The 27,600-nt window shown below is 38.5% G+C and overlaps 1 protein-coding gene across 1 annotated transcript; it reads left to right on the top strand.

The window, feature by feature from the left end:
• The first annotated feature begins 561 nt into the window (after positions 1 to 561).
• Positions 562 to 26,745, top strand: LOC135083228 (trichohyalin-like). The gene is made up of 10 exons (XM_063977966.1): positions 562 to 670; positions 3,710 to 3,804; positions 4,271 to 4,528; positions 5,003 to 5,153; positions 20,763 to 20,946; positions 23,236 to 23,414; positions 23,889 to 24,065; positions 25,217 to 25,429; positions 26,456 to 26,565; positions 26,646 to 26,745. The coding sequence occupies exons 3-10, from the start codon at positions 4,416 to 4,418 to the stop codon at positions 26,743 to 26,745; spliced, it is 1,227 nt and encodes a 408-aa protein (XP_063834036.1). The 5' UTR covers positions 562 to 670; positions 3,710 to 3,804; positions 4,271 to 4,415.
• Positions 26,746 to 27,600: the final 855 nt, after the last annotated feature.

The raw sequence follows: 27,600 nt of genomic DNA, 5'->3' as shown, positions 1-27,600 counted from the left end.
CATCGTTCGCAAGAATTACTCATAATTTCATGCAAAAGTTGCTCTTACCTTTATAAATATTCAAATATTAGGTAATTATTATTTATTACGTTTAGGTAACACTACGAGGTTATGATCACTGATTTTATTTCATTTGTTTTTTTTATCAGATAGTGTTTTTCTTGATTTTCTGCTCTCTTTAGTTAATTTGTTTTACTTTATTTATTTGGAAAACAAAAAGATCACATTCTTTACATCGTTTAAGCGATACTTATTCTAATAATTAAGTGGGTATTTTACAAACAAACCTTGCAGTGTTTACTTTTAAGGCAGTTTCTAGCTTAATTATTCACGCATTTCTGATTTCATCTGCCCATCTTCCATCCATTCATGTATTAGAATTCAGAATCAACACCCATCTCAACGAAACCCAATCTGTATAATTAAAAGCAAAGGTTAAACGGCCCAAACTATAGTGTAGAGTCCCCTTAATCCACCTTCCGTTGCCAAAGCAACAAGTCGGATCGATATACGACAAGCTCGTCATTTGTTTTAATCGAGTGCACAAATCAAGAACACAAACTCGTCATTTGTTTTAAGCTAGTGCACGAATCAGGAACGCAAGATGGGCTTAACCAAATTGAAGATGAAAAGCGGGGTGTATTTCGGCCATCCAGTGCAGTTTTGGCGGGTGAGTCAAGTTTAAATTGCAATAGAAAGACACAGGTCTTAGCCTAGGTCTGGTGCAGACCACCGACTTTTAGTGGGCCGATAGTTAGGCCCTATTCTAATTTGCATGAAGAATCGGCCGATACCAAATCGGTGTAAAAATGCCCTTTTTGAGTTGTCTTAGTTTAGATTGTCTTAGTGCGAATTATGTATTCCGAAAACGTCATGTAGTGTGCGCACTTCCATACTTCTCCATACTGATCAACAGCACGACCCAACTATGGGCCAACTAAAAGTCGGTGGTCTGCGCCTAGGGTTAATTTAAATAGAAAGACACTGGTATTATCGCGACATATACAGGGTGGAATTTTGTAATGCCACCTGAAGGGAAAGTACTCTTAATACTGTCGATAGAAAATTTTACTCAAAGAAAACATTCCTTTATTTTTGAAAAGAAATAGAACTGCATTCAAAGATTTCCAAAAATTTGCTTGCTTCACTCGTTAATCGAACCAACTAAAATCTGTTAAAAATTAAGCCCTGCATTTTTATTGCATCGGTCGTTAGGGTTAAGTATAAGGATTAAATCTCTCAAACAAACTTGATAAATCAAATGAAAGGAAAACCATGAAATCTTAAATTATTGTAATTATTTACAGAAAATTGTATGGTATGGTATGGTGGTAAATTTTCGAAAAAATTTCGAAAATCTTTGAATGCAGTTCTTTTTCTTTTCAAAAATAAAGGAATTTTTTCTTTGAGTAAAATTGTCTATCTACAGTATTAATGGTACTTTCCCTCCAGGTGGCATTACAAAATTCCACCCTGTATAAGTTACATTATGCACTCACGGCTTGACGTTTCGGCTGCTATGCTGCAGCCGAGGTCACAAGCAAGTGTCTTTCTATTTTAGTTTAAATGGAACGCGATAGTAAAACTTTTAATTGGTTTAACAAGGGTTAGATGTCGTTACATCGTTTTTAGGGTCTTTAGTTGTAGCCGATAACAGAGGTGAGGGCTATGTGTAACGATTTGACGTCACTTTAACTTTAACCTGTGTTATTGTATGGAGTTTGATAGACTTTTGAAGTTTATTATAGTTAAAGTAAGATGGTGTAACTCAGCCTTTTGCTTTAGTGTTTTAAAGCCATTAGCCGAGTGGATTTTTATGAACCAGTTGCTATAAGGTCTTTTTCTTTTCTGCTATCAGACAATCTAAAAAGTACCTACCTATTCCATGTTTTTTTAGAGAAGTTGGAGCTTTTTGAGTCAATATTCCAATTTCTATTGATCTTAGATCATTAAGAGCTAGTAGCCATTATCAGTTTTCAATACATAATCGAGATCAAAAGCGAGGCGAATGAATGAGCTAACTGAGAGGATCTTACGAAAGGATTACTTAAATAAAGATATGATGTGAATAGAATTGGAACAAATATAATTATAGCACATTATTTGATACAATAATAAGTAGATTTCAAGCCTTAGAGACATACTTAATCCAATATGAACACAACGACCTCAAATGCCTTCCAAAATTGACGTTCCTTGGGCCAAACACGAAACATGACAATGAACTAATTAAACGGTTTATCAACTGTTTGTTAATTTACTTTACACTTAAAGCTCTTCAGTCTTATTAGAACCGAATAGAATCTACAATCGAGTGGCTGCTGTGGAAATTGAAACGTCGTCAATTAAAATGTACAAGATTTTGTATTAACTTCGCGATGTTTGCGGCGATATCTCAACGTTTTTATCGGAGTAGGGTTACCAGGCTTTAGCCGGACATGTTTGGATTTTTACATAGATATGTGTCCGACTGAAATCTTGTCCGGTCTGTCCGAATTTTGTTAGGCTATGTTGCACCACCTTTCTCGGTAACTATAACCTTTCGGATGTTTTTGTATGGAGTTTGATAGATTTTTGACGTTTTATACTTAGTTAAAGTAGGATGGTGTCCCAGCCTTAGGCTTTTTTATTTTGCTGCTGGGCCTTATGTGCTAACTTTTGAATAACGCGGTAGATAGCTAACATAAATACCTATAGTTTCATGTAGGCAGTGCCGGATGAGCCCATGAGCAAATAAATCCTACAAAAAAATTGCTTGCACATAAAAAACAATCCTCGAAATCAACACCGTTGTACGTACGCCCATGGCTTTTAGGGTAAAATGTCCGGCCAAAATCACCGAGTCCGGCTTTTGTGTTTTTTGACTTGGCAACCCTTTGGGAGGCAGACAGGCTAAACGCTGTAATAGATACTAAACGTTATTGTTTTGGGAGGAAAGGAAAATTCCACCAGTTGAGGGTTTAATTTGGTAATTTTATGTTCAAGTATTTTATGTAGCTGACCTCCGATCTTCGTACCTAAGTAATAGTAGTACTTTTCCGAAGAAATTGTAAGAATTCATTCATTTTTCCAAACAAATATTCAAATACCAAGATTAACTTATGAAGCAAGATTGATTAAGCAAATATTAATTGTGTATGTAGCAGCGTAATGGTAGCAGGAAGGCAGATCCAGCATCTAGGCCACTACCAACCAAAAGATGTGGAAATTGCAGGCCGCTAGCAACCGGGCGAGGTAGAAATCTTTGGGGGAGGCCTATGTTCAGCAGTGGACGTCCTGTGGCTAAAATGATGATAATGATGATAAATTATGTATGTAAGCTAAGAAGGTATTACTTTGAATGCATGAAAACTACAATAATATAAGTTTAGATAGGTATGTAAGTGGTTCATTTCCTGCATTGACTGAAAATCGAACAGTGTAATAATTTAGGTACATAGTTAGTCTGAAAAGTATATTTTCTAATCGCGCAAGTTGCAGCCACAGAGATTAGTCTACTGCTCATTAGAATACACATTTTTGTTCGAAACTCGTACTTAAAACAACTACAAAAAATTCTACAATTTTAAGCTTGAAGTCGTCTCTACATTTAAAACATACATCCAAAAGTTACTCACGAATAAAATTCGAAAGATCTCTTTATAAATATCAAAACATGAAGGATCAAAGGTATGTTTTAATACTTAATCTAATTAATTAATGTTTTTAGGAGAGGCAAAGATTAGAAACGGAGGCGGCGGTCGACGTGGACGAAATGAAGAAACTCGGGGACGTCGTGGATTATGACCGGATACATATTCAGAAGTATGTTGTTTTATTAATTGATATAAATTGAATACCAGTCTTTCATCGCTGGATAATAAAATGAGGAAATATACGGAGGCTTTTTGATACTTTTTACACATTAAATAAGTATAAAATGTCTTGTTAGTTACATTTAAAATCGTATTAAAATAATAGCAGCACTTGTTGGTTATAAACGTAATTGTTTTTTTTCGCAATCTGTTGTACTTATTAGGTACTATATTATAGTAAATTGAAACTAACGCCCGTACCTATTCACAAACATTACTATGAGATCTCACAGTGCGCGTGGACGCACAGGGTGACACACGAACCAAGAACCACAGAGCTTTATTCAACGCTGTGCGTTCGATTTGCTGCTTCGCTTAAGCAAGCATCGTGTATGAATACGTAAGCTATTTAACCAATCAGCACTTAACTTTTAAAAGCTATTTTTATTGTGAGACTAAAAAGGCTTGCATTACAGGCTAATAATCAACAGAACAGAAGAAAAAGTGAGAGAGAAATTCAAAGAAGAAGAAATAAGACTTTGACAAAGGAGAGAAAAGCTGAAGCGCTTTTTGGAAGCAGAAGAAGAACACTTCATTCAGGAACTGGCAACGAAACAGGCGATGGAGGAATGCGGGTATTGTGCAGAGAAGAAGGAGAAAAGTAAGAATTACAAAGAAGATCTAGAGAAGCAGAAAATAAATGAGTGTTTGAAGGCTTTGGAAAGAGAAAAAATGTAAGTTGCTTCAATAAAAAAAAATATTCTCTGAAAACCAAAAGCTGAACCTACATAATCAAATAACGCATATAAAATAGACACAAGGCATTTCATAATAAAAATAAGAAAAAAATTATTTTACATACCTACAAGAACCATTAACACAATACAGTCACAGACATCAAAAGGTACTTCCGTACCAAAAAGCTTTGTTTTCGTTTCCGTAAGCTAGCAATTTAGATAATTCCCGGTATTTGGTTCCCCGAGTATAAATTAAGACACACGCGTCTGTCCCGACACTGGTTTACAAGTGTCACAGCTTCTATTCTCTAATTCATTATCATCATCATCATTTCAGCCATAGGACGTCCACTGCTGAAAATAGGCCTTCCCCAATGTTTTCCACGATGACCGGTTAGTAACGGCCTGCATCTAGCGCCTTCCTGCTTTATAAGTACTCGCTAAATACACATTGTGTAAACAAATTTTCAGAGCAAAAGGTATGCAGAGCACAAGAGAGGACGAAAAGCGGCTAAGAGAAGTACAGAAACAACAGATGGTGGAGAAGAAATTGTTGGAGCTGGAAGAAGAAGACCGGGAGTACATGTGGCACCAGGTGTTGTTGGATGACGTTAGGAGGAAAGTAAGTCCTGGCCAGTAATGTCTTGTAAGTTAAAGTGAAACTTGACTAGTAATTTGAGTCAGAGCTTCAACTTGAAGTGCATTCCGCACGGATACAAGATTTAATAGTCATCCTAACAGTCTCAATATCAAAGCCAAAAGTTACTCCTATTAAGATATACCTAGTTATATGGTATACTTGATCATATGTTTCTACTCTGCGTTTGCATAGAGCGAAAATAGCGCCATTTTTACAATAGTTGTGCACCTTAGAGAATTAAACCATAATCCCTCTAGGTATGTTGAGCACTGTCTGAGAGTTAGGTTTTGGTTTAGGTTTATGCGAAAAGACTGATTATCATTATTATTCTATGCAACTGCTTTGAAAACCAGCTACGCGTGTACATTGATTGTTAGCGATTTTCATGCCTCCAATACGCCTTTTCAATCTCTTGTCCAATCCTCAGCTATACTTACCAACTAGCAAATGGTATCACGCTGCTATACCCTAACAAACTTCACTTAAATTATGTGCATGGGGCGAATTTTATGGGTATAATAAATCCCCGTTTCATTCTTCGAGGTGACCCCTGAGGCACGTACTAGTATTTATTTACTGAAATGCCCTACGCAAGGGTTTCCAAACTTCCTGATTAAGGGCTTGGACATACGTTGGAATACACTTGAGACGACATAGACCTTGGACTAACAAACCATTTCTATTTCAAACGAGTTCCTATTTGACCGCAGAAATGGTTAGGAATCTTGGACAAGATGTTGACATCTCGCACGTGTGTTTTTTTGAGTAAAACTTTGGGATTTGGCTAAATAGTGACTTTTACAAATCACAAGCTTTCAATCCAGTTTTGTTCCATAAAACCAACCTTATGGCATAGATTGTAACATTTGGGTGTGGTGGAACTACTCTGATCATGAAGAGGCAGAAATGGTCATAGGAGTGAGTGAATAGGCACTTACAGGGCAGATATGTACCATCCTAGACTGCATCCCACTTAACATCAGGTGCGATTGTGGTCAAATACCTGCCTTGTTATGCATAAAAAAAAAACTTTGTAATTTTAATGCATAGTAAGATTCTACAAGTTGACCTTGCTTTTTGCTTTGAAAGAAAACTTCATCATAACTAGCTATCGAGTAATTGTTTCGTTTCGAGCTTCCTCTAAAATATCTAAACATACGAAAAGGGCTGCTTATATCAGTCCTCGCGCAGGAACAGTGACGAGCGGTCGCACGCGTAATATTTAACTTTGGTTATGTAGTAGTATGCGCGCACGTACGTTATTTATACTGCAAAATCGTAATAATGACTAATAATATGATAGTTAAGAGCCATTTTACATTTTCGTGCGAATTTCTAAGATTTTGGAAGCATGAATTACTATCTTAAGCAACACCCAGAGATTATTTAATAACTGCGAAAGATAGGTCAATCCTTGTTGTTGACCATTAATGAAACGGATTTACTAAAATTCTTTTGCTTAATTCACAGTGCCCCATCTCCCACAACCATTTTACGAAAAAATTGCCGCAGACTCATTTTCAAAGTCCTGTATCTATTATTTATGCTCATATAATAAGCTTAAAAATATATAGTAATCATCGGACATATGTTCTTGTAGTCCATTAATGAAATAGATTCTTGAATTTCATTACCATTATTGAGTAAAATCTAAAAGTAATTTGGCAAATTTGAAGATTAACGTCACATTTTGATCGTGGTTTTTGGTTTAAAAACACAGCATAAACTGCAATAAAAGTATCCCAAAATAAAGAATATTCATTGTAGAATTAATTTCTACAGTTATTGTTTAAATATTAGTAACCACTTTGTCAAAATATTGATGTGAATATCAGTATAAATTACAATGCGCAAGCCGACATCGATTAGTATGGCGCGAGCGCCCGTCAAGGCAGGACCTGTGTCATTTTTCCCGCCGTGACGTTTACGTGCGTTCGTGTCGTAAAGCGGTGATTTGTACGGCGACCAAATACATTTGATACTATGCCGAGAGGCTGTTTCGAGTCGGCCGGCCGAGCAGAAATTGAAATGATGAATTTTAATTTCTTTGACGGATCTGGGTGTAACTATGTATAATTATGTAGGTATCATGTATTTAATTTAATAAATAAATTATAAAAAAGTATATCCATTATGATAGCACCCTTAACACAAGCATATTGGTTGCCTACTTTTGGACTAGATGGCGCTGTGAAATTGTCCAAAGATTTGTTTATTTATTTATCCGCTTTGAGTTTTGTTTCGTGAAGAAGAAAAAGAAGCGTTTTGTTTTGTTGTTAAATCTATACTAATAAAAGAGGAAAGATTTAATTGTTTGTTTGTTTGTTTGGAGGCAATAGGCTCCGAAAAAAATTTCTTTCACGATTTAGAATCCTAATTTTTTTAGAATCCTATGTAGGCTATAAAATATTTTCAAAAACTTTAGTCCAAAATCTTTGATAAAATTCGACGTTTAATAAATAAATTAATATCATGTTAATACTTTTTTTTTCAGTACGATTTTAGTAGGTACTTGTTTTCCAGAAATTCTACGATTTAACTAAACTTCTAAAATAATAATAAGTAATAATAATAAGTTTATTTAACAACTTTAACATTTTTTACATTGCTTACATTGCATTGTTGTACATACATTTCCTTAAAGACCCGTTTAATGCTAAGGTTGTACCGACATACGCTTCAGTTCATAAAGTAACTGAGATTTCTACGCTAGGCTAAGCCTGTCATGTAGACAATCTTTTGTCACAAGTTAACAAAATTATTTATATCATATGCGACCTCAACTGTCAGTCCACAACGAAAAAGAAAATAAATGAAAATTATAATATTTATGCATAATTGGACCGTGTTTGTGTGTGTGTGTGTGTGTGTGTGTGTGTGTGTGTGTGTGTGTGTGTGTGTGTGTGTGTGTGTGCGTGCGCGAACGTACTTTGTTGTATACATATAGGTAAGAAGGTAAGATAATATATTTAAGCCTATTAGCCCTACGAAGTCTAAGTCTTGGGATCGGAGTGTTCCACGTAATAGGCTTATTATACAGAAGTTTTTAGCAATTTTTCTATGTCCTCGTAAGAAAGTGTGCCCAGCCAGTCCGATACGGTTTTCTTTAATTCTATTTTGGAACAATGCTTGATACAGCATTGTGTCTGAACCTTGTTGTAGATATATGGGTGTAAGAAGTTGCTGTATTTTCTGATAAATGCGCTTTTGATAGTGGGGACCGGTACCTTAAATACTCGTTTTGAGAGCATAACTTTGTAATTATCAGATTTTACAACCGAAAAATGTACACTCATTACTGCTCTGAGCACAAACAGCCCACGAACAGTGAGAAACCCACTTTCTTGGTATAAGTCACGGGTAGGGTATCTTACAGGTTTACCAAGTAAAACCTTGATCACGGATCGCTGTGCTCTCTCTAGTGACATCATATTGGTCGATGTCGCCCCACCCCAAGTAGCAATGCAGTACGTTATTATGGACTGGCATAAGGCAACATAGACTGTCTTTAGGAGACTAATGTCAGCTGCTGTTCGCAAATTTTTAATGATGTAAATAATTTTGCGAACCCTTTTAGCAGTTACATCAATATGCGCTTTGAACGATAGCTTCTCGTCCAGGACCAAACCTAGATATTTTATTGTCGGAGATCTGGTGATGCCGCCACAAGAACAGGGTTGTTGAGGTTGCCTATTTCTACACTCGTGAATCGTAATGTCAGTGAGAGAGGGCGAGGAAGTCAGGGTCTTGTAGAAACAGAGAAATTTAGTTTTTTGTACGTTAAGAGTTAACAGATTGTTTTGCAGCCAGGTGGTGATTACTTTCATCCCCTCCTCTACGCGTTCCACGACTCTATTCCAGGTAGTATCATGGAAAATAATCGCTGTGTCGTCGGCGTAGCAGATAGTCTCGGCATTCACTAGGTCGGAGGATATGATATCATTGATATAGAGGGTAAAAAGCGTCGGGCCGAGAATGCTACCCTGCGGAACCCCATATTCCACTAGGCTGGCTGTACTTTGGTGTTCCCCGATTCTGACACACTGACCACGGCCGGTTAAGTAACTCTGAAACCAATTAAGCGGAGTGCCCCGAATACCCATTTTTTCTAGTTTTTTGATAAGTATATACGTTGACACAGTATCAAATGCCTTTGCGAGGTCGAGGAACACTCCTATGCAGGGCCTTTTATTGTCAAGGTTTTCTGTGATTATACTAGTTAACAGAGATACCGCCCCTTCAGTGGACCTACCTTGCCTGAAGCCAAATTGCCTTTCAGAGATCAGCCTGTTGCTTTCAATAAATTTTATAAGACGCTTACTTACTAGTCTCTCCAAGATTTTAGAGAAAGCACCCAGTAAGGAAATCGGTCTGTAGCTGTTCGGTTCAGTTTTGTCGCCAGACTTATAGATGGGAGCAACAGCTGCTACTTTCCATTGATCGGGGAATATTCCCTCAGATAGACTTAAGTTACAGATAGCTGTAAGAGGAGTTATTAAGTGGTTTTTCACTACTTTTAATAGCCTATTTGATACACCATCTAGGCCGGGTGCACTATCTATTTTAAGATTTATTATTATGGACTCGATTTCGGCCACATCAGTAGGTTCCAAGAACAACGATTGGACAGGTGCACCTTGCAATGAAACCTTGGCTGCTAATGACTTTTGAGTTTCATTTGTGTTTGTAAGTATTTTCTCTGCCAAACATTTACCGATAGTTGAAAAGAATTCATTGCAGTGGTTCAGAGATTTCTCTGTTGTGTCTTTAATTTTTATAAGTGCTTGAGATTTTTCTTTAGTTTTGTTTGTGTGTGTTATAGTCCTAATCGATTTCCAGAGTTTTTTTGGAGAATTTTTGTTTTTTTCTATTTCTAATGATTCGTGTTCATGTTTGAGTTTTCTTAAAAGATCAGTATAAAAATTTCTGTAGCGGGTAAAAATTTTTCTTTTTATTTGATCATGAGGGTTGTTCTTCGCCTGTGCGTGTAGCTTGTCCCTATGTTTGGAGCACCTAACAAGGCCAGGTGTAATCCATGGCTTAAGCAAAACCTTTGATCGACTAACCTTAACTTTAGAAGTGTTGTTTTCAACAATACCAAGTATTTTCTCTGAAAATGCGGCGGCGGCAGCATTTACCGAATTGTTATTAACTCCATTATGCCAGTTCACTTTGCTTAGTTCTAATTCTATAGCAGCAAAGTTTAATTTATTCACTGTATGTCGATGGCTTTTATTCGGCGTTTTTAATCTTATTGCTGTTATAATTAGATCATGATCCGTTATACTCGTCCTGCATATCACTGATACTGATTGAAATTTAGAAGTTATGTTAATGTGATCCAGACAAGCACTGTTTCGAGTTGGTTTTGTGATCGTAGGGACAAGGCCAAGCTCCGCAAGAACACACAAATAAGTTGCGCTAGATTCTGAAACATTTTCTGAGCATATATTAATATTTATATCACCCGCCATTATTACGCAAGGCGAGTGTTTTATGGCATTCACAATAGGAACAAGTGACGAAATGAATGGGCAAATATTTTCAAAAGATGGTGATCGATATACAGCCAGTAGAGTAGTACTGTGTTTAATGTTAATCTGTAGACAATTAGCCTCAATCAAATCTGGCTCCGTGACTTCAGGCATCAGGTGGTTTTTTACATATGTTACTACCCCTCCTGCTTTATTTATATACTTGTGTGTTCTAAAAGATAGATAGCCATTCATTTGTGGAATTACAGAATGCTCATGTATCCAACATTCAGTAAGCACTATAATGTCGATAGATATGCTTAATCTTTGCAAAATTACCAGAAATTGATTAAAGTTTTGCTGTATACTTCTAATATTCAGACTAAGTACTTTAAGATTATAATAATTCGAGATGTGTGTTTTGCATGCTTCTAGAGAATCTACAGTGTGGCAGGGGATTTCAATGGAATCCAGCTCCTGTAATATATCTAAGTCAGCCATTTTCAAATGAAAAGCCGTCAATATAATGATTTATAATTGAGCTGGATCCTCCCTGCCACATTTTATAGATTGCACTTGACACGTCGATTGTGTGGTGAGGTGTTGACTTGTTTAGGTGTGTATGATGTTGATGTGTGTAGTGATGAGAGTTATGTTTGTTTGATTGTGGGTCCAAAGAGAAAACTAATAATGAAAAGAAAAAAGATAACATAAAACATGAGGTAATAAAAATATGCATATTATTTTCAGAGGTAAACCTGTCAGCCCGAGGACTGATGCTGCTCATTTTTGCTTTTTTGCAAAAGTCTCTGAATGTCTTCATGCCTCCTGATTGTAAATATTTCCTCTCCCTTCCCCTCGCGCCTTTTGACGAAGATAGTTCCGTCCCTAGTCCAGCAGTGCTTGTATCCCACACTTTTGAATTCGGTTCTGCAGTCTAAAGTGTTTATATTTTATGCATAATTTATTAACTTCTAAAATATACATATATCCTATTGATAGATGACGTGCTTCGTATTTTATTAAAATTATTACCTGACTAGGTTAAAAAGGTGTGGAATGTTATTTTGGAGATAACTTGGTTCCATAGAAATATAGAGAGATGCTAACTAATGCGCTGAGTTCGAAACTCAGTGTCGTATTAGAAATTCACACACACAAAGAAATCAAATTATGTGCTCATTATCCATTGCGGTATCAGTATTCAACGTTCGAATAATCTTTAGTACTATGCAAGCAATATAAACTGTTTACATAATGACGTCGCTACTGTCATCATTGCTTTCACAAGCAATATGTTCCAATTTGTCCCTTGTCACCATTTCCCTTTAGTTTCTGTTCGGTTACTGCCCGCTCATTTAAAGAAGATGGTAGATAGATGAATGAAAGTCACTGGTAGAAAATATAACTATGTTGCGAATAATTAATATTACGCTAAAATGGTCGAATGGTAATGAGCACGCGCGATTGGTATGGTGATTCGACGTGTACTGAATATAAAACTAAAATTATGGTTAAAATGAAAAAGTAGGCCAATGCGCGAAAATGCTGACGGCGCGCCGAGGCGCCGCGTTTGCGCAATGTACGTAGACCGTACAGTTAGGGTTGCCAACTCTTGAAAGGACCAACCCGGGAGAATTGTGGGGGGGGGGGGGGGCTTGCTCCATAGTTGCTCCATCACGCTGAATACGCGCTCGAATGAAGCATTAATAGAGACAGGAATGGAAAGAACAAACGTGACCATTTTTTTTAATTCAGGACAGGGATTTCTGTCTTTCGATTTCGTAAAGAAGTCAACCCAGCGTAAATCCACTCGATTTTCTTCAATAAGATGTGGTTGCACCTCACGCAAAATTCCTGGAGTTTAGTAATGCTGGTCCATGTGATTGGTTCTTTTAAAGATAAAATTTATAAACAAGTATGAGCAGTAATGGATGCATTTAATTTTTAGAAATACCGGAGAAAATATTGCTCTCCGGGAGGTCGGGAGGTTAACCATTATTTCCGGAGTCTCCCGGGCAATCCGGGAGGGTTGGGAACCCTACGTACAGTTTCTGTGATCTGTGCTTGTTTCTAAGTTGATATCAATGAAATATTCCTTAGTACTTTTGATTTAATTTTTTATTTTATTTTGACACGTGTTTGAAAAATCAAGGTCAGATTACAATAAAATAACAAGTGAAAACGTAACATTGCATTGCAACTCGCAATTTCGCAATATTGATGAGGAGATTCCATTGGAAAGTCTGTATTCATTCCTAGGATTCCCCTAACACCATCAAATTCAAGAGAATTCAAGAGAGTGCAGTTTCCCATCTCATGCTTAGGGACCACGGTTTAAAATAGTGTGGTTGCATAGAGCCTGCAACGGGCAACCGCGTGCGCAGCTGCTCATACTAATTTTCGATACAAAAGCAAGTGTTGGCGCCCTCACGAGTTTTAGCGGAGTTCCATATGGTAGCGGGAGTAGACTTAATGGAAATCTATGCTTCTCCGACGACCAGTTGTATGTGGAATACTCCAGAGTATGCGCACACAATAGCCTGGTGATTTTAGCACCTGAAGGAAAAACAAAAAAACATTGTTTACAAAGAAATCTGCGGCAGGTGTAGTGTTTTAATTTTGTTTTAGAAAGATCTCATAATTTTGTAAGTATTCAAATATTTAAACATAATGATGTGTAGATTTTATATCAAAAAATATAATCATTTAACAAAATTAATTTTCTTAGAATATTTTAATTCTATTATAACCATTTTCCACTTCATCGCAGAAGAAGTCGCGGGCAAAAAGCTAGTATGAAATATGTAGTATTGCCCGCGGCTTCACCCGCTTGAAATTTAGTTTGTCACAGATCGTCATAAATTATAGCCTATACATTGTTATTCTGGTCGACGCCAGGGATGGATGAGCGTCGCTGTCGCTGGCGACAGGGTCTTCTGGTTCAGGGTTCATGGCGTAGGTCTCAGGCAAAATGAAATCCACTCGTAGAAATTAATAAACTCAGTGTATTAACGAAAATAATTACACACAGCACTAGAGTCGTATCGGAACTGAGTGAACCAAAGGTCTTGCGATAGGAACGTCCGACCCGAGTGATAGTTGAACACAGACTGCCTAGTACTGCTGTACTGTACTGTAAAGTTTCATCAAAATCTGTTCAGTAGTTTTTGCGTGAAAGTGTAACAAACATCCAGACATCCACACAAACTTTCGTATTTATAATATTAGTAAGACTAGTAAAAAGTAAGATAGTAAGATGAATTATTTTAGTTATTTGTTTACTTATAATAATATTTATTTATTTATTTCTTAGCTCTGTCTGATAATGGATCTGGAGGAGATGCAATGGCCACCTCCGTAACAAAACAATAGAACCATAATGGAGTTTGGGCTTGTGTGATTCGCCTTGACGAATATTTCGTATCCAGGGTCCGATGATGGAGCTGTAAGGGGGCAGATTTATTTTTCACTATGTGACTGTCTTTATTTTGTACTTAATATATATTTTACATATTATACCTATTCGTGTTTCATTATAAATCGAAATATAAAAGACTTAATAAACTCTATTAAAAATTTAAATTAATTAATCAAGTTTGAATACCTCATTCTACCTTAAAATTAATAACTTAAATCAAGTCTTAATACGGTCACGGCTCAAGATTTTTTTGTCCATTTCAGCGTTCTTTTTACTCTTTTGACGTTGCGTTGACAGCTTTTACCTAAATTCGCGCGGAATATTTTTGTGAAATGGCTCTTAACGAGTTATTGACTTTTGTTCAAAATAAACTGGATGTTCTTGACGAGCTCAGTGTAGTGCAGATATGTGCCTCTAACTATTCTGACGAAGAAATTGAAGTTGCGAAAGCAATTTTACACGACTCAATATCGGATGGATCTAGAATCGTAACTAGAAAAGGCGAGGACAAGAAGAAAAAAAACCTAAAAGATATCCTTAAATTACTGAAGGAAACTGACCCTGACCAACATCCCCAATTTGTGGCCAAGGACTTGAACAGGCTACCACCTGTTACATTTGACCATATTGATGTCTCCCGACTTCTCAAGGATATGACCCAACTAAAAACAGAACTTAATCTATTAAGAGACAGTTTGATATCTAAGGATGACTTAAAGAGTATTAATGACGAGCTTAAACAATTACGTTTAGCTAGAAACACAATGACCAAGTCAACACCAAAAAGATCCAAACGCACATCCACACAGTCAATGACGTCATCGCAAATGGAGGAGGCAAGTTGCGGTGTCCCGAGTACGAGTTCTATGAACAGCGCTCTCTCAAAGACACCTGCACAACCGTCCCGCGCAAGCGGTGAAACAGCTATGGCGCAAGCGCACGGCCCGCACGGTGAGGGATCGTCGATACCTACCTATAGGGACATTATAGTGAAGACTCAGCCGGCGTGTAAGTTAACTCAAGGGAAATTAGACTCAGAAAGTATACGCATTAGTGACGATTCTGACTTCCAGGCAGTTATACACAAAAAACGCAGCAAGCGAATAACCAATATGAGAGGAACGTTAGAAAACTGCAACAGAATACGAGTGGCGGAATCAACAAGTTGTATTTACGTCTCAAGATTTACAAAAGATGTTTCTGAGGATGATATAAAATGCCATATTCGGGATATGGGCGAGGATTGCCGTAGTATACAGATGCTTAAGCAAAGCCGCGAGACAACGTTTAACTCGTTTAAAATTGAGATTCTCAGCAGTAAACTTGACAGGTTTCTGCGTGGGGATTTCTGGCCATCCGGGTTGGTGTTCAGGCGTTATAAGGAGCGTTACGTTTCTTACCGCACTACAAAACAACTGTAATGAATAGTACACCACAACATAATAGTACAATAAATATAGCGACATTCAACTGTAAAAGTGTGAAGCGTTCAGTTGAATATGTACGTGAGCTATGTAAGATTGTGGATGTAGTCGTCCTCCAGGAAACATGGTTGCTTCAGCATGACCTTGGCTTTGTCCAGAACATAGACCCTGACTTTGGAGCATTCGCTAAGTCCTCGGTCGATAGTGGAGCTGGGGTGCTGCGTGGGAGACCATACGGGGGCCTGGCTATCCTATGGCGAACGTCAGTATGTAAAGAGGTAAAAATTATTAACTGTACCTCAAATCGAATATCTGCTATAGAGGTTGGGAATGGAGAACGACGTTTCTTGATATTTAACATCTACATGCCTGTCGACGAAGAAGAAAATCTGACTGAATTTACGGATATCCTGGCAAATATAAGTGCAATAATTGAGGAATGCGAAATTGAGGCAGCCTATATAATGGGAGATTTCAATGCACATCCTGGATCTAGGTTTGGTGGCGAACTACTCTCGTTCTGTGCGGAACAATTGTGGACATGTGCGGATGTGGAATTTCTGGGTACCAACTCGGAAACTTTTACATTCATCAGCGAGTCCCACGGGTCCAGAAGGTGGTTAGACCACTGCCTGGTTACGCAGTCTGCCTATGATACCGTGCAAAAAGTGAATATTATGTGTGATGTGCAGTGGTCGGACCACTTCCCTTTGATTTTATCATGTAATGTGACTGGTTTGCCTGTGATATGTAATAGTAATGATATGCCAAAATACGATAATAATAATAGAAAGGGTATAATATGGGGTCGTAGAAATATTGACCAAATTAATGAGTATGGGGAATACTGTTTTAAGCATTTTAATGAATTAAAGTCAGTTTCTAGTCACAAAAATGATATATTTAAAAATATTGATTATTTATACAGTAATATAGTCTCTATTTTACAGGAAGCTTCAATTTCCTCTTCGCGCTCCGGTGGTAGGACTAGCCGTGGGCAGGTCACCGGGTGGAACTACCACGTCAGTAGTTTGCACTATAGGGCTAGGACATGTTTCAGGGAATGGCTGGAGTGTGGTAAGCCTACGAGCGGTAGTTTATACGATACTATGCGTGAAACTCGAAAATCTTTTAAGAACAAATTAAAGTGGTGTCAGGAAAATCAGGAGTCTATAAAAATGAATATAAAGGCACTGGGTCTCTATCAGAAGGAACTCTAGGGGTGGAATCTCCATTGGCGTGGGTTAACGGGCAAGGAGATAATATCTTGGATGGTTGACAACCACTTTTCCTACAATTTAACGTTCCACCAAACTCAACACGCTCTCAAAGATAACCTCGCAGCCGCCTGCTCACACTTGACATGACACAACTGATTGACAGTTATCTTTTTCTGCGCATCAGTCGGGTGTTACGTTTAGGAATCACAAACCTTCCGCTCTACAGATTTATACAGATAACATAATATTAAGATTGGTACTATTAATCATCAATAATAATTGCAGCATCTGTGTCCGGCGCCGACACGGCCAGCCTGACTATCGCACGGCCTCGTGCGCTTAGTCCAGGGTTTGTCCATCTGTAAACATTCAATTTCTTATTATCACAGCTCGTCCATTCCTGACTACAGAGCGTGCGAATATCAGATCGTAGAATCACAATAAATACAGCTGATCAGGGCGTGATGACCCTCGATCAGGAAACCAAACCATTACAGCTGGCCCGGGCGCGAAGCCCGACCAGGAAACCAAAACATTACAGCTGGCCCGGGCGTGAGGCCCCTTCGACCAGGAAACCGGGGTTTAGGTAACATGGCCCGACGCGCAAGGCTTAAGCCAAGGCTCCTTCAACCATTTACCTCAAACCGCACCACTACTACTGCTGATCCAGGCATGCAGCCATGCGACCAGGAAACCAGGGTTTAGGTAACATGGCCCGACGCGCAAGGCATAAGCCAAGGCTCCTTCAACCATTTACCTCAAACCGCACCACTACTACTGCTGATCCAGGCATGCAGCCATGCGACCAGGAAACCAACATTACATCAGCGTGGCCCGGGCGTAAACAGCCCCTTCAACCACGGCAACAGGGTGGCCCGGGCGCCCTTGGCCCGGCCCCCTCAACTCACTCACTCACAAAGGCCCTTCCAGTTTACGTCAATCACAATAATTTCCATCAACCTGCACCAACTCTCAATGTCTGAACCAGCATCCTCCATGTAAAACTTGATGAGTTGCGTAGCGTAGGTGTGCATGCTGAAAGACTTGAAAGATTTATCTCCTTTGAATAGTGCCCTTCGAATCCCACTTCTGATAAAGGCACTGGGTCTCTATCAGAAGGAACTCTAGGGGTGGAATCTCCATTGGCGTGGGTTAACGGGCAAGGAGATAATATCTTGGATGGTTGACAACCACTTTTCCTACAATTTAACGTTCCACCAAACTCAACACGCTCTCAAAGATAACCTCGCAGCCGCCTGCTCACACTTGACATGACACAACTGATTGACAGTTATCTTTTTCTGCGCATCAGTCGGGTGTTACGTTTAGGAATCACAAACCTTCCGCTCTACAGATTTATACAGATAACATAATATTAAGATTGGTACTATTAATCATCAATAATAATTGCAGCATCTGTGTCCGGCGCCGACAAATATAATAACTATGCACAGGGCTAATAAAAACTTTATTAAATTTTGGCGCGCGACCAAATCTACCGAGCATAAACAAAGACTTCCCAATAATGTAAACAATGTCAGTGATCCTGTGGCTATCGCTGACTTGTTTAGTAATCATTTTAAAGCGGAACCGGTCCCGGTAGAGGAGTCATTGGGCACTGCGCCGTCGCCGCGTGCGGACGTACGTCCCGCGCCGTCGCCTGCGCCGCCCGCGCTCCCGCCCGGGCCCTTTACACCCGCGGAGGTGGCGCGGGTGGTGCGCGCGATGCAGCGCGGGAAGTCACCCGGTCACGACGGTCTTAGCTTGGAACACATTATGTATGCAAGTAGTGAGATATATCTCCTACTTAGTCAACTATATAACATGTGTTTAGATAGTAGCTATCTCCCTGACGCCCTGATGAAAACGGTAGTAGTACCTATTGCAAAAAACAAAACCGGTGACCTGTCCAGCGTTAGTAACTATAGACCTATATCCCTGGGTACAGTTATAGGTAAGATTTTGGAGAGGCTAATGCAGCCTGAGCTGGCGAAATATGTACGCGTGAGTGATGCTCAGTTTGGTTTTCGTCCGGGCCTCGCGACGGATTCCGCTATATTATGTTTAAAGCACGCGATTAATTATTATAACACCCGTGATACCTCAGTATACGCATGCTTTCTCGACTTAAGCCGCGCTTTCGACCTGGTAAATTATAATTTATTGTGGTCAAAAATGCAACAATCGCACGTGCCTAAACGTATAGTGGACCTGTTCAGGTACTGGTACGGGAACCAAACTAACTGTGTGAGATGGGGCGACGCGCACTCTAGTGCTTATAGACTAAAGTGCGGCGTTCGTCAAGGTGGACTTACCTCGCCGGACCTGTTTAACTTATTCGTAAATGACCTGATTGAGGAGCTGAGAGGCACCGGACTCGGTTGTCATGTGCAGGGTGTTTGTTTCAACAACCTCAGCTATGCCGACGACATGGTGCTTCTCAGCCCCTCAATAGGTGGCCTGCGTAAACTTCTTGCCGTCTGTGAAAGGTTCGCCTCCACACACGGCATGAAATACAATGTGAAAAAATCAGAATTAATGATTTTTCGCGCTGGCAAGGGTCCGGAGAGGGTTCCGCCGGTGTATCTGAATGGCTCGCCGGTTCAGGTTGTGAAGCAGTTTCGCTATCTGGGTCACGTCCTCACCGAGCACCTGGACGACGACGCCGACATGGAGCGGGAGCGCCGGGCGCTGGCCGTGCGCTGCAACATGTTGGCGCGCAGGTTCGCGAAGTGCTCGAGGGATGTCAAGGTGACTCTCTTTAAAGCATTTTGTACATGTTTTTACACCTGTCAGCTGTGGCGCAAGTACAAGAGAAAGTCCTACGGCACCCTTCGGGTACAGTACAATAATGCTTTTCGTATTATGATGCGATTGCCGAGATGTTGCAGTGCATCTGCTATGTTCGCGGAGGCCGGCGTTCCGGATTTCTTTGCCCTGTTGAGAGAACGCATAGCTTCTTTCTGGCAGAGGATTCGTGACTCACCTAACGAGCTGCTAACTGTAGTCAGCAATGACCTGTATAAAAGTCCATTTCTCTTACATTGGTTGGATGTTCACCGGAGCGCGAATAGGAAATAAAACAATATTTTAAATTTTTAGTTTTAAAAAAAAATATTCAATAATCCATTAATTTATTAAATAATCGTATTTTTAAATTTTACCCATGTTTTTAAATAACTTTTAAATTTTATGTAGGTACTAGGTAAATTATAATTATTGTCTCCAACGTTTACAATTTACATTTTTTGAAAATTTATTATTAAGATATGGGATGTAAAAGCCTGAAATAAAGACTATATTATTATTATTATTATTATATTATTATAAGTAATACTTTTATGAAAATAATGGTTGCTATTACTTCAGCACTCACCACACCACCTCTAGGTGTCCCGCAAGGCACAGTTCTTACACCGTTATTATACCTCATTTACATGATCATTATCTTTAGTATAATTAGGTCATTGTTCCTTTTGTCAGGAATACGCATTGAAATTAACAGAACAATAACAGCAGGCATTTAATTGTTCGCAATATTTACTGAATTTACATTTCCAGACTGAACAATGTTTATAGTAAATTACTGGAGGGAGAAGATTGTTATAGTAAAACCACAGAATAATAGCTAGTACTTAGAACCACGACTTCTTTAAAGAAAAGCTTTAGGTAGCTTTACAAATGGTATTTTTTATTTGAGTTGAACAGATGTTGGTATAGTAGGTAGGACAGTAGGACTAGATGGGTCTATTTTGGGCTACCATAACAGTCGATCGAATACAATGCTCAATAGGTACTCAATATTGCACCCATAATACGAGAGGTGGTATGGGAATAAGTAATTAAGCTAAATACACTTTTTTTTCTGTTTAAAATGATTATTTGTAATTTATATTGCACAAATTACTAATAGTCCCGTTAGCCCCTCGTGGTAAGCTAAATATGCTTGTGTTACGAGTGGGCTCACCACAATAGTCGAACGGCGGGATTCGAACCCGCGTTGCAATCGCCAATTTTTTTACTTGATGTGAATAATTGTTCTTTATTTCAAGGAAGAACATGAAAGAATAGAAGCAGATAGACGTCACCAAGAGATGCTGGACCGCAGGAGAGCGTACGACGAGCAGATAGCGAGCGCGAACAGAAAGAGAAGGCAGGCGCTTCGCGAGGAGAGGGAGAGAGAGCGGCGCAGGCTGGAGAGAATGAGAGAAAAGATGGACCAGGATCATTATGATGGTAGGACGTTCATCATCATCATTTCAGCCATAGGACGTCCACTGCTGAACATAGACATCCCCCGGTGATTTCCATGTTGACCGGTTAGTAGCGTCCAGCGCTTTCCTGCTACCTTTATGATGTCGTCGGTCCACCTCGTGGGTGAAAGTCTCACGCTGCGTTTTCCGGTACGTGGCCTCCACTCCAGAACCTTGCTGCCCCATCGGACGTCAGTTCTGCGTTGGGGGAGGCCTATGTGCAGCAGTGGACGTATGGATGATGATGATGATGAATCTTTAGTTAAGAGCCTAGCTGAGATTTTTTCTTTAAGGAGCTCAATATTGTAACTCCTTAAGGTAGGATACACCCATAGCTGGGCACCGTTAATCAAATAGTTAACTTCGTTAATCGTTAAACCGTTAATAAAAAAATTAACTTCGTTAAACGTTAAAACGTTACATTTCGCAAGATTTAACGCAAGTTAACGTTAATCGTTAATCCGTTAACATATGATAATAAAACGAAAAAAATAATTGTATGCAAGGTTCAAATAATGAGGGCTATCGTTTTAGCGCTCACCAGTTAGCGCCACTGTAGAGTAAGGTCCTGTCACTTGCTAGTAGCGAAGACAGTGGCACCAACTGGTGAGCGCTAAAGTGGTTGGAGGACTATCGCATTTGCACTCATCAAGATGGCGCCACTGTAGAGTAAGGTCCTGTCAATCGCCAGGGGTGCCAACTGTTAAGTATAAAAACGATAGCCCTCATTTCGAAAGTTTGTATCGCGCATAGAATTTATTCGTCTTTTATGTTTGCGCTACAAGCTTTCGAAATTATTTGAACCTTGCATAAGTACAATTATTTTTTTCGTTTTAGTACAACTGCATTTCAGAATAAAAGCTTGTTTTAAAAAAAGTTTAAAACACTTTTTAGTAGTATCTCAATCTCAGAGCCTTGGTTCAATTACAATACAATTTAGCACCAAAGTGCTCGAAAAGACAAATCCAGCAAACCCAAACTCGATAAGTTTCCACCGTTTCGTTTGGGAATTCCTATGGCCACCTCCTGACTCCATCATCAGGACCCTGGACATCATCTAGTACTAAAGTGCTCGAAAAGATAAATCCAACGAACCCAAACTCGATAAGTTTCCACCGTTTCGTTTGGGAATTCCTATGGCCACCTCATGACTCCATCATCAGACCAGCTCAATGGTACCATAACATTGCATTGTCATCGTACTTACATAAGTATACTAAATTTCAGCTCAATCGGTTCAGAAAAACTGCTCTTAAATTTAGTTGCAAGAGTTGTCCCTACCTACATACAAACAAGTTTAGTGTCGTTAGTGATTTGGTTACAAAAACTGTTGTTTTGGGTTCTGGAAGTTCTGGAAGCCCGAACGTACGTGTCAGAACACGTTTTTCAGCGTGCCTGCTATATCTTTTTGGGAAATAGTAGGTACTGGATTAACGATTAACGGACTTAGGATAATTTAACGGAAGTTAACGAGTCCGTTAACATTTTTTAAAGTTAACTTAAAAGTTAATCCGTTAATAGAAATGTTAACTTCGTTAATTAACGATTAACGGATTAACGAGTTAATGCCCAGCTATGGATACACCAATATGCAATAGTGTCATTGTTGCCAGTCATTCCCCAAAGGATTTAGCTCGAAACTTTGTCGTTAAGTATTTATTTTTACACGTTTTAGGACCGATTCAACCAAACTTTTATCCGAGAATAACTCCTGGTATAACTGGAACATTGACAGTTTCAGTATGGGAAATATGTCAAAATTGATGATTTATTCTGAGATTAATTTTTGCTCTTGTTTAGTCGAATTCATCCTTAATAAAAAAGCATAGAGTAAATTTTAATTTACCTAAATGATAAGCTATATTGAAAAATCTTATTGTATTCTTCTTCCTATTTAATTTACACGATGGGAATCAGCAGGTGGTAAAAATTTCAATACCTACCTACTTACCTGTGTATCGTTCACAGTTTTCATTATGATTCTATTTTCTTCTTTCTTTAAAGTGGTACCATTGTTTCTTTACTACACTTTTGTACAGTCGTCAACAGAAACTTCTTTTTAATTCAATTATAACTAAAGCCTGGTCCGTGAGCACGTAGAATTTTGTCGCACAGTCGCGACAGCAATATAATTACGCGCGAGCGATAAAGATGGGTAGCTTGGGGTCATTGGACAAAATTCTACGTGCTCACGGACCAGGCTTTATTTACATATGCTACCACAATTTTCAACGTAATAGACCTTGTTCAATCACATTTCCATGATTTCCAGCCATCAAACGCAAGAAAGATCTGCAGCAGACGAACAAAAAGAACTTCATAGAGGGCCACGACCTCAAGCTGGCTCGACTTAGGGAGGACAAGCAGAGGGAGCGGGAGTTGGACAACCACACCATACAGGTGGCGCTGGAGCAGCTTAGGCAGGAGCGGATCAGGAGAAGGAATCAAGTCGTAAGTTCTTAGTTACGAAACATACACTCGAAAAACATAACCCTCCTTCTGGTGCAGTCGGGTAAAAATAGGCAAAATTAGGTCCTAAAAGGTAACAAAGACAGGTTTGTGTTGAAACAGATAGCGCCCTACCCTTTACATTACAGCATCCCATTCCCATCAGTTTTAAATCATTTTATTTTCAGGTTATTAAAAGTCTCCACTGTAGGAAGATGACCCTCTCTCATTCACTTACCAGTAGGTAGCAAATGAAGGATTTGGCCCTCCATAATGGCCAGACGGGTTGGGGAGGCCTGATGTTCGCATATTATCCCTCCTGTCTTGGTGGAATGGACCTGGATGTTAACACCGCAGAACCGTTAGTTGTGGAAATCCTTTCAAAATCAAAATGGTATCTTGAAATTGTAGGTCCTTGGGAGAAGCCTTTGAAATGAATGACCTGTAAATAATCTTGATATCCTAATTTGACTTCAGCTCAGTATGAGACTAGAAAAAGAACTTGGCACAGAAACCTTCCACCGTGAAAGAAGAATCGCTGAACAACTAGACGAAGAATCAGAGAAAATCGCTGAAGAATGGAAACGGGAGGAAGAGGATAAGACCGACGAGTTCTTGAGGCACGTGGAGAATGAGAGAAGAATTAGCAAAGAGGTGAGAATCAGTATTATACTTAGGTATTTATTATATGTATACGGGAAAAATCGGTTCACCTATACTTAGTCCAACGTTCTGGACTAGTATTATATTATCTGTGGTTCTGGTGAAAGTCGTTGCGGAAAGCACCTGAGCCCCGATTACGGTAATTTTTAACGTCTCCAATCCAGACACGCTTCTCGATTCTGCGATACGATTGGTCGTTCAACAGCGTACGTCAGCTGTTTTGACCAATCGTATCGCAGAATCGATGAAGCGCGTCTGGATTGGAAACGTTAAAAGTTACCGTAATCGGGGCTCTGGATGCCAGAATCGCAGGACTGGTCGTTGTGAAAATCCTTGAGACAGGCCTTTGTCTAGCGACGAAAAAGATTGTACCTTACTTAAACTAAAATTAATTGTTTTTATAATTAACATAAATAATCAATAGGTACAATATAACTAATTATAATATACAGGACTTACAATATTTAGACAGTAGAGAAAATTGTATCTTTGCCATACCATGCAAATGTATCCGAATATTTTTAACTCAACTGTACTTACACAGACAACCATTTAACGACCTCTCTTAAGTAGAATTACAGAGGTTTGTGGCTTCTTATAAATTCTCGAAAATCTATTTAATTACTTATTCTCAGTAGAAGATTTTGAAAATTCCACCGCTACTCAGGTTTCGAGTAGAGCCATATTAAAACGTCGCTGAAATATTAATTAAACCTCGAAAGAGTATTCTATCTTTTTATTATGATCCAAATATAATAATATGGGGATCCAACCAATCACAGGCTTAGGCACTAATTCTTTGAAAGAAATGGGCATTGCTCATGAGTTTAATTAAAGTAAAATAACTTATTCTCAATGTTTTCTCCATCACGAGTAGTACCACCTATCTAGGTACAGCAGACTACCTAATCAAGGTACAGCAAGTCCAGCGTAACTATTTATTTTGCAAAACATAACCCTCCTTCTGGCGCAGTCGGGTAAAAATAGCAGCTATAACAATAAGTAAGACATAAATGCCACCAGTGGTTAGCTTGAAGTGTTGTCTGTATATTTTTGGTTAATAAGTCTACGACTCGAGTTCTACAATACGAATCTTATTTAATTTTTTGCTGTTCAAGTTGCTAATACCAATTTTCTTTTAGAAAGCCATACAAGAATACCAGAAGCACCTCCAAAACCTAAAAGAAGACATAGAAAAGACCAGGTTAGAACGGTCAGAACGCATGCAGCGTGTGTCAAGAACTGCTCATGAGGAACTTCAGAGGAAGATGGAGAGTGCCAATGAGGAGTTGAGGAAGCAGATCGAGTTCAGGAACACTTTGAAGAACCAGATTAGGCAGAATCAGAAGGATTTGGTTAGTTTATTAATAAACTTATAGACATGACTTTAAGTAGGTTCTGAATGGAGATGGGTTATACTAGGTAAATTTGATACTAGGTGCACCTATTCCTAGTATTTATTAATACTCGATCCAAATACCTATTCCACCTAGTACGTAGTAATTTAGCATACTTGACGCGACTAGTGCGGACTAATCCACGTAATATGACTTTAAAATACAATTTTCTTTGAAAAGATACAACCGTAGTATGAATAATGCAATTTGAATTGAATAATAATTCCTCCCTTCATACTTCAACAGGCTTAGGACTGTCAACTTAAAAGTTGGCGTATTTAAAAGATATCAATATCATAAAAATATTTACATGTTTTTTCTTATTTACATGAATATGGTTTGACTACGTTTGTGTGCGTTTGCTTCGTCGCGCTCAAATTTGTTTGGTCAGACAGAGACGGAGTGAATCTCTACGTTCGCACATAAGCTTAGCGAGAAATACTAGGTGCGCGTAATACACGACTACGGATTACGCAATAATAACCTCTATTACTTTGATGGTAGGGTCGGAAATCGTGTAATTTATAAAATACTAGGTGGATCAAGTATTTAAAAAATTTGAATAGGTGCCGCCTAGTACTGTAAAATACCTAGTGTGTGGATCTGTTCTAGTAAATACGTCTCATCTCTAGTTCTGAATTATGTAAGTAAGTAGGTAGGTAAGTTATTAAAGCAGGTACTACCATGTAGTATAAACAGTAGATAGTTAAATAAATAACGCATAATATATTCAAATACTTACACTTAATATATTCAAAAATGACTTTGAAAAGCTAGAGCCAAAGCCAGTAGGTACCTAGTTACCTAAATACTAACTTTAAGTAGTGTAACACGTGAGTGAGTACTTATCCGAAAGTATGGCGCCAAAACTTCGACTAGGTACCTACGCTAAGTTTAGGTCTATAAACTATGACTAGACCTACGTAGGTATAGTACTTAATTAGGTACCTCCCTAAGTAAATATACCGACTATTTTTTTTACAGGAAACCGATTTAATATCAACGGAGCAAAAAGACTGGCCGTTTACGCGAAAGTCTGAAATGTTTCACGACATGATGCAGAGCAGATACAGACAATCTTCAGCTAGAAAAAGGTATTTAGTCCTACTTTTTATCCAAATTACATAAATCCGTAACTACATTGTTGTATAAATTGTTTTTACATTGTTTTCAGTACCAATCCTGTCCACCCATTCAAGAAGCTCATAGAAAAAGAGGATGGAAGAAAACCTACTGTCCAATTGCCCATCATAGGAATAAAATACAATAAATGAATAAGAAAATATCAAAATAACAATTTATTTAATATTTAAATGAAAAACCATAAGCAGTACCAGCAATACCACTACTGCCATCTAGTTGCAAAGCTAAACAACGATCATACTTAGTTAACAGCGCCATCTAGTTGCAAAGTAAATTAAACATACCTATGAACAGCGCCATCTAGTTGCAAAGCTAAACAACGATCATACTTAGTTAACAGCGCCATCTAGTTGCAAAGTAAATTAAACATACCTATGAACAGCGCCATCTAGTTGCAAAGCTAAACAACGATCATACTTAGTTAACAGCGCCATCTAGTTGCAAAGTAAATTAAACATACTTATGAATAGCGCCATCTAGTTGCAAAGCAAAACAAACATACCTAGTTAACAGCGCCATCTAGAGGCAAACCCAAAAAATACCTAATTAACAGCGCCATCTAGTTGCAAAGCTAAACGATCATACCAATACCTAGTTAACAGCGCCATCTATTGTAAAAGTAGGTCACTATGCAAACACGTTCCTATTCACTCAACTTACATTCTTCAACAATATTCATAAAACGCATTTTCTTTCATGTAACTTCAAAAAACAAGAATGAAATAATTTAGAAAGTTTTAGTGTAAAAATGTTTAAATTTCTATGAGATTTGGACCCGCAAGCTATTATCAAATAGTTGCAATGTTTTATTTCTATAAGACCAATAGGAGTTTTGTTGGAAACGGAACGTTATTTAAAAGTTTTTCAAATTCAATCGCACAATGAAAACAATTGAACGACTTTGGTTAAATTTTAAAAGAAAATCGAGAGTTTGCGGTAGTTTAACATGATCATTTATCATTTGTTTTTATTAATGAGGGTATACA

The sequence above is a fragment of the Ostrinia nubilalis genome, chromosome 23 (assembly GCF_963855985.1).
Source record: "Ostrinia nubilalis chromosome 23, ilOstNubi1.1, whole genome shotgun sequence".
NCBI classification, from domain to species: Eukaryota; Metazoa; Arthropoda; class Insecta; order Lepidoptera; family Crambidae; genus Ostrinia; species Ostrinia nubilalis.
The sequence above is the reverse complement of the archived record's forward strand: the minus strand, read 5'-3'. Positions and strand labels throughout refer to the sequence as shown.

Bases quoted from the DNA above. Each gene is read 5' to 3' on its own strand.
- LOC135083228 (XM_063977966.1), top strand. From the start codon at position 4,416: ATGGAGGAATGCGGGTATTGTGCAGAGAAGAAGGAGAAAAGTAAGAAT. The intron at 5,154-20,762 runs GTAAGTCCTGGC...CTTTATTTCAAG, and splicing joins TGGATGACGTTAGGAGGAAA to GAAGAACATGAAAGAATAGA. The intron at 26,566-26,645 runs GTATTTAGTCCT...CATTGTTTTCAG, and splicing joins CAATCTTCAGCTAGAAAAAG to TACCAATCCTGTCCACCCAT.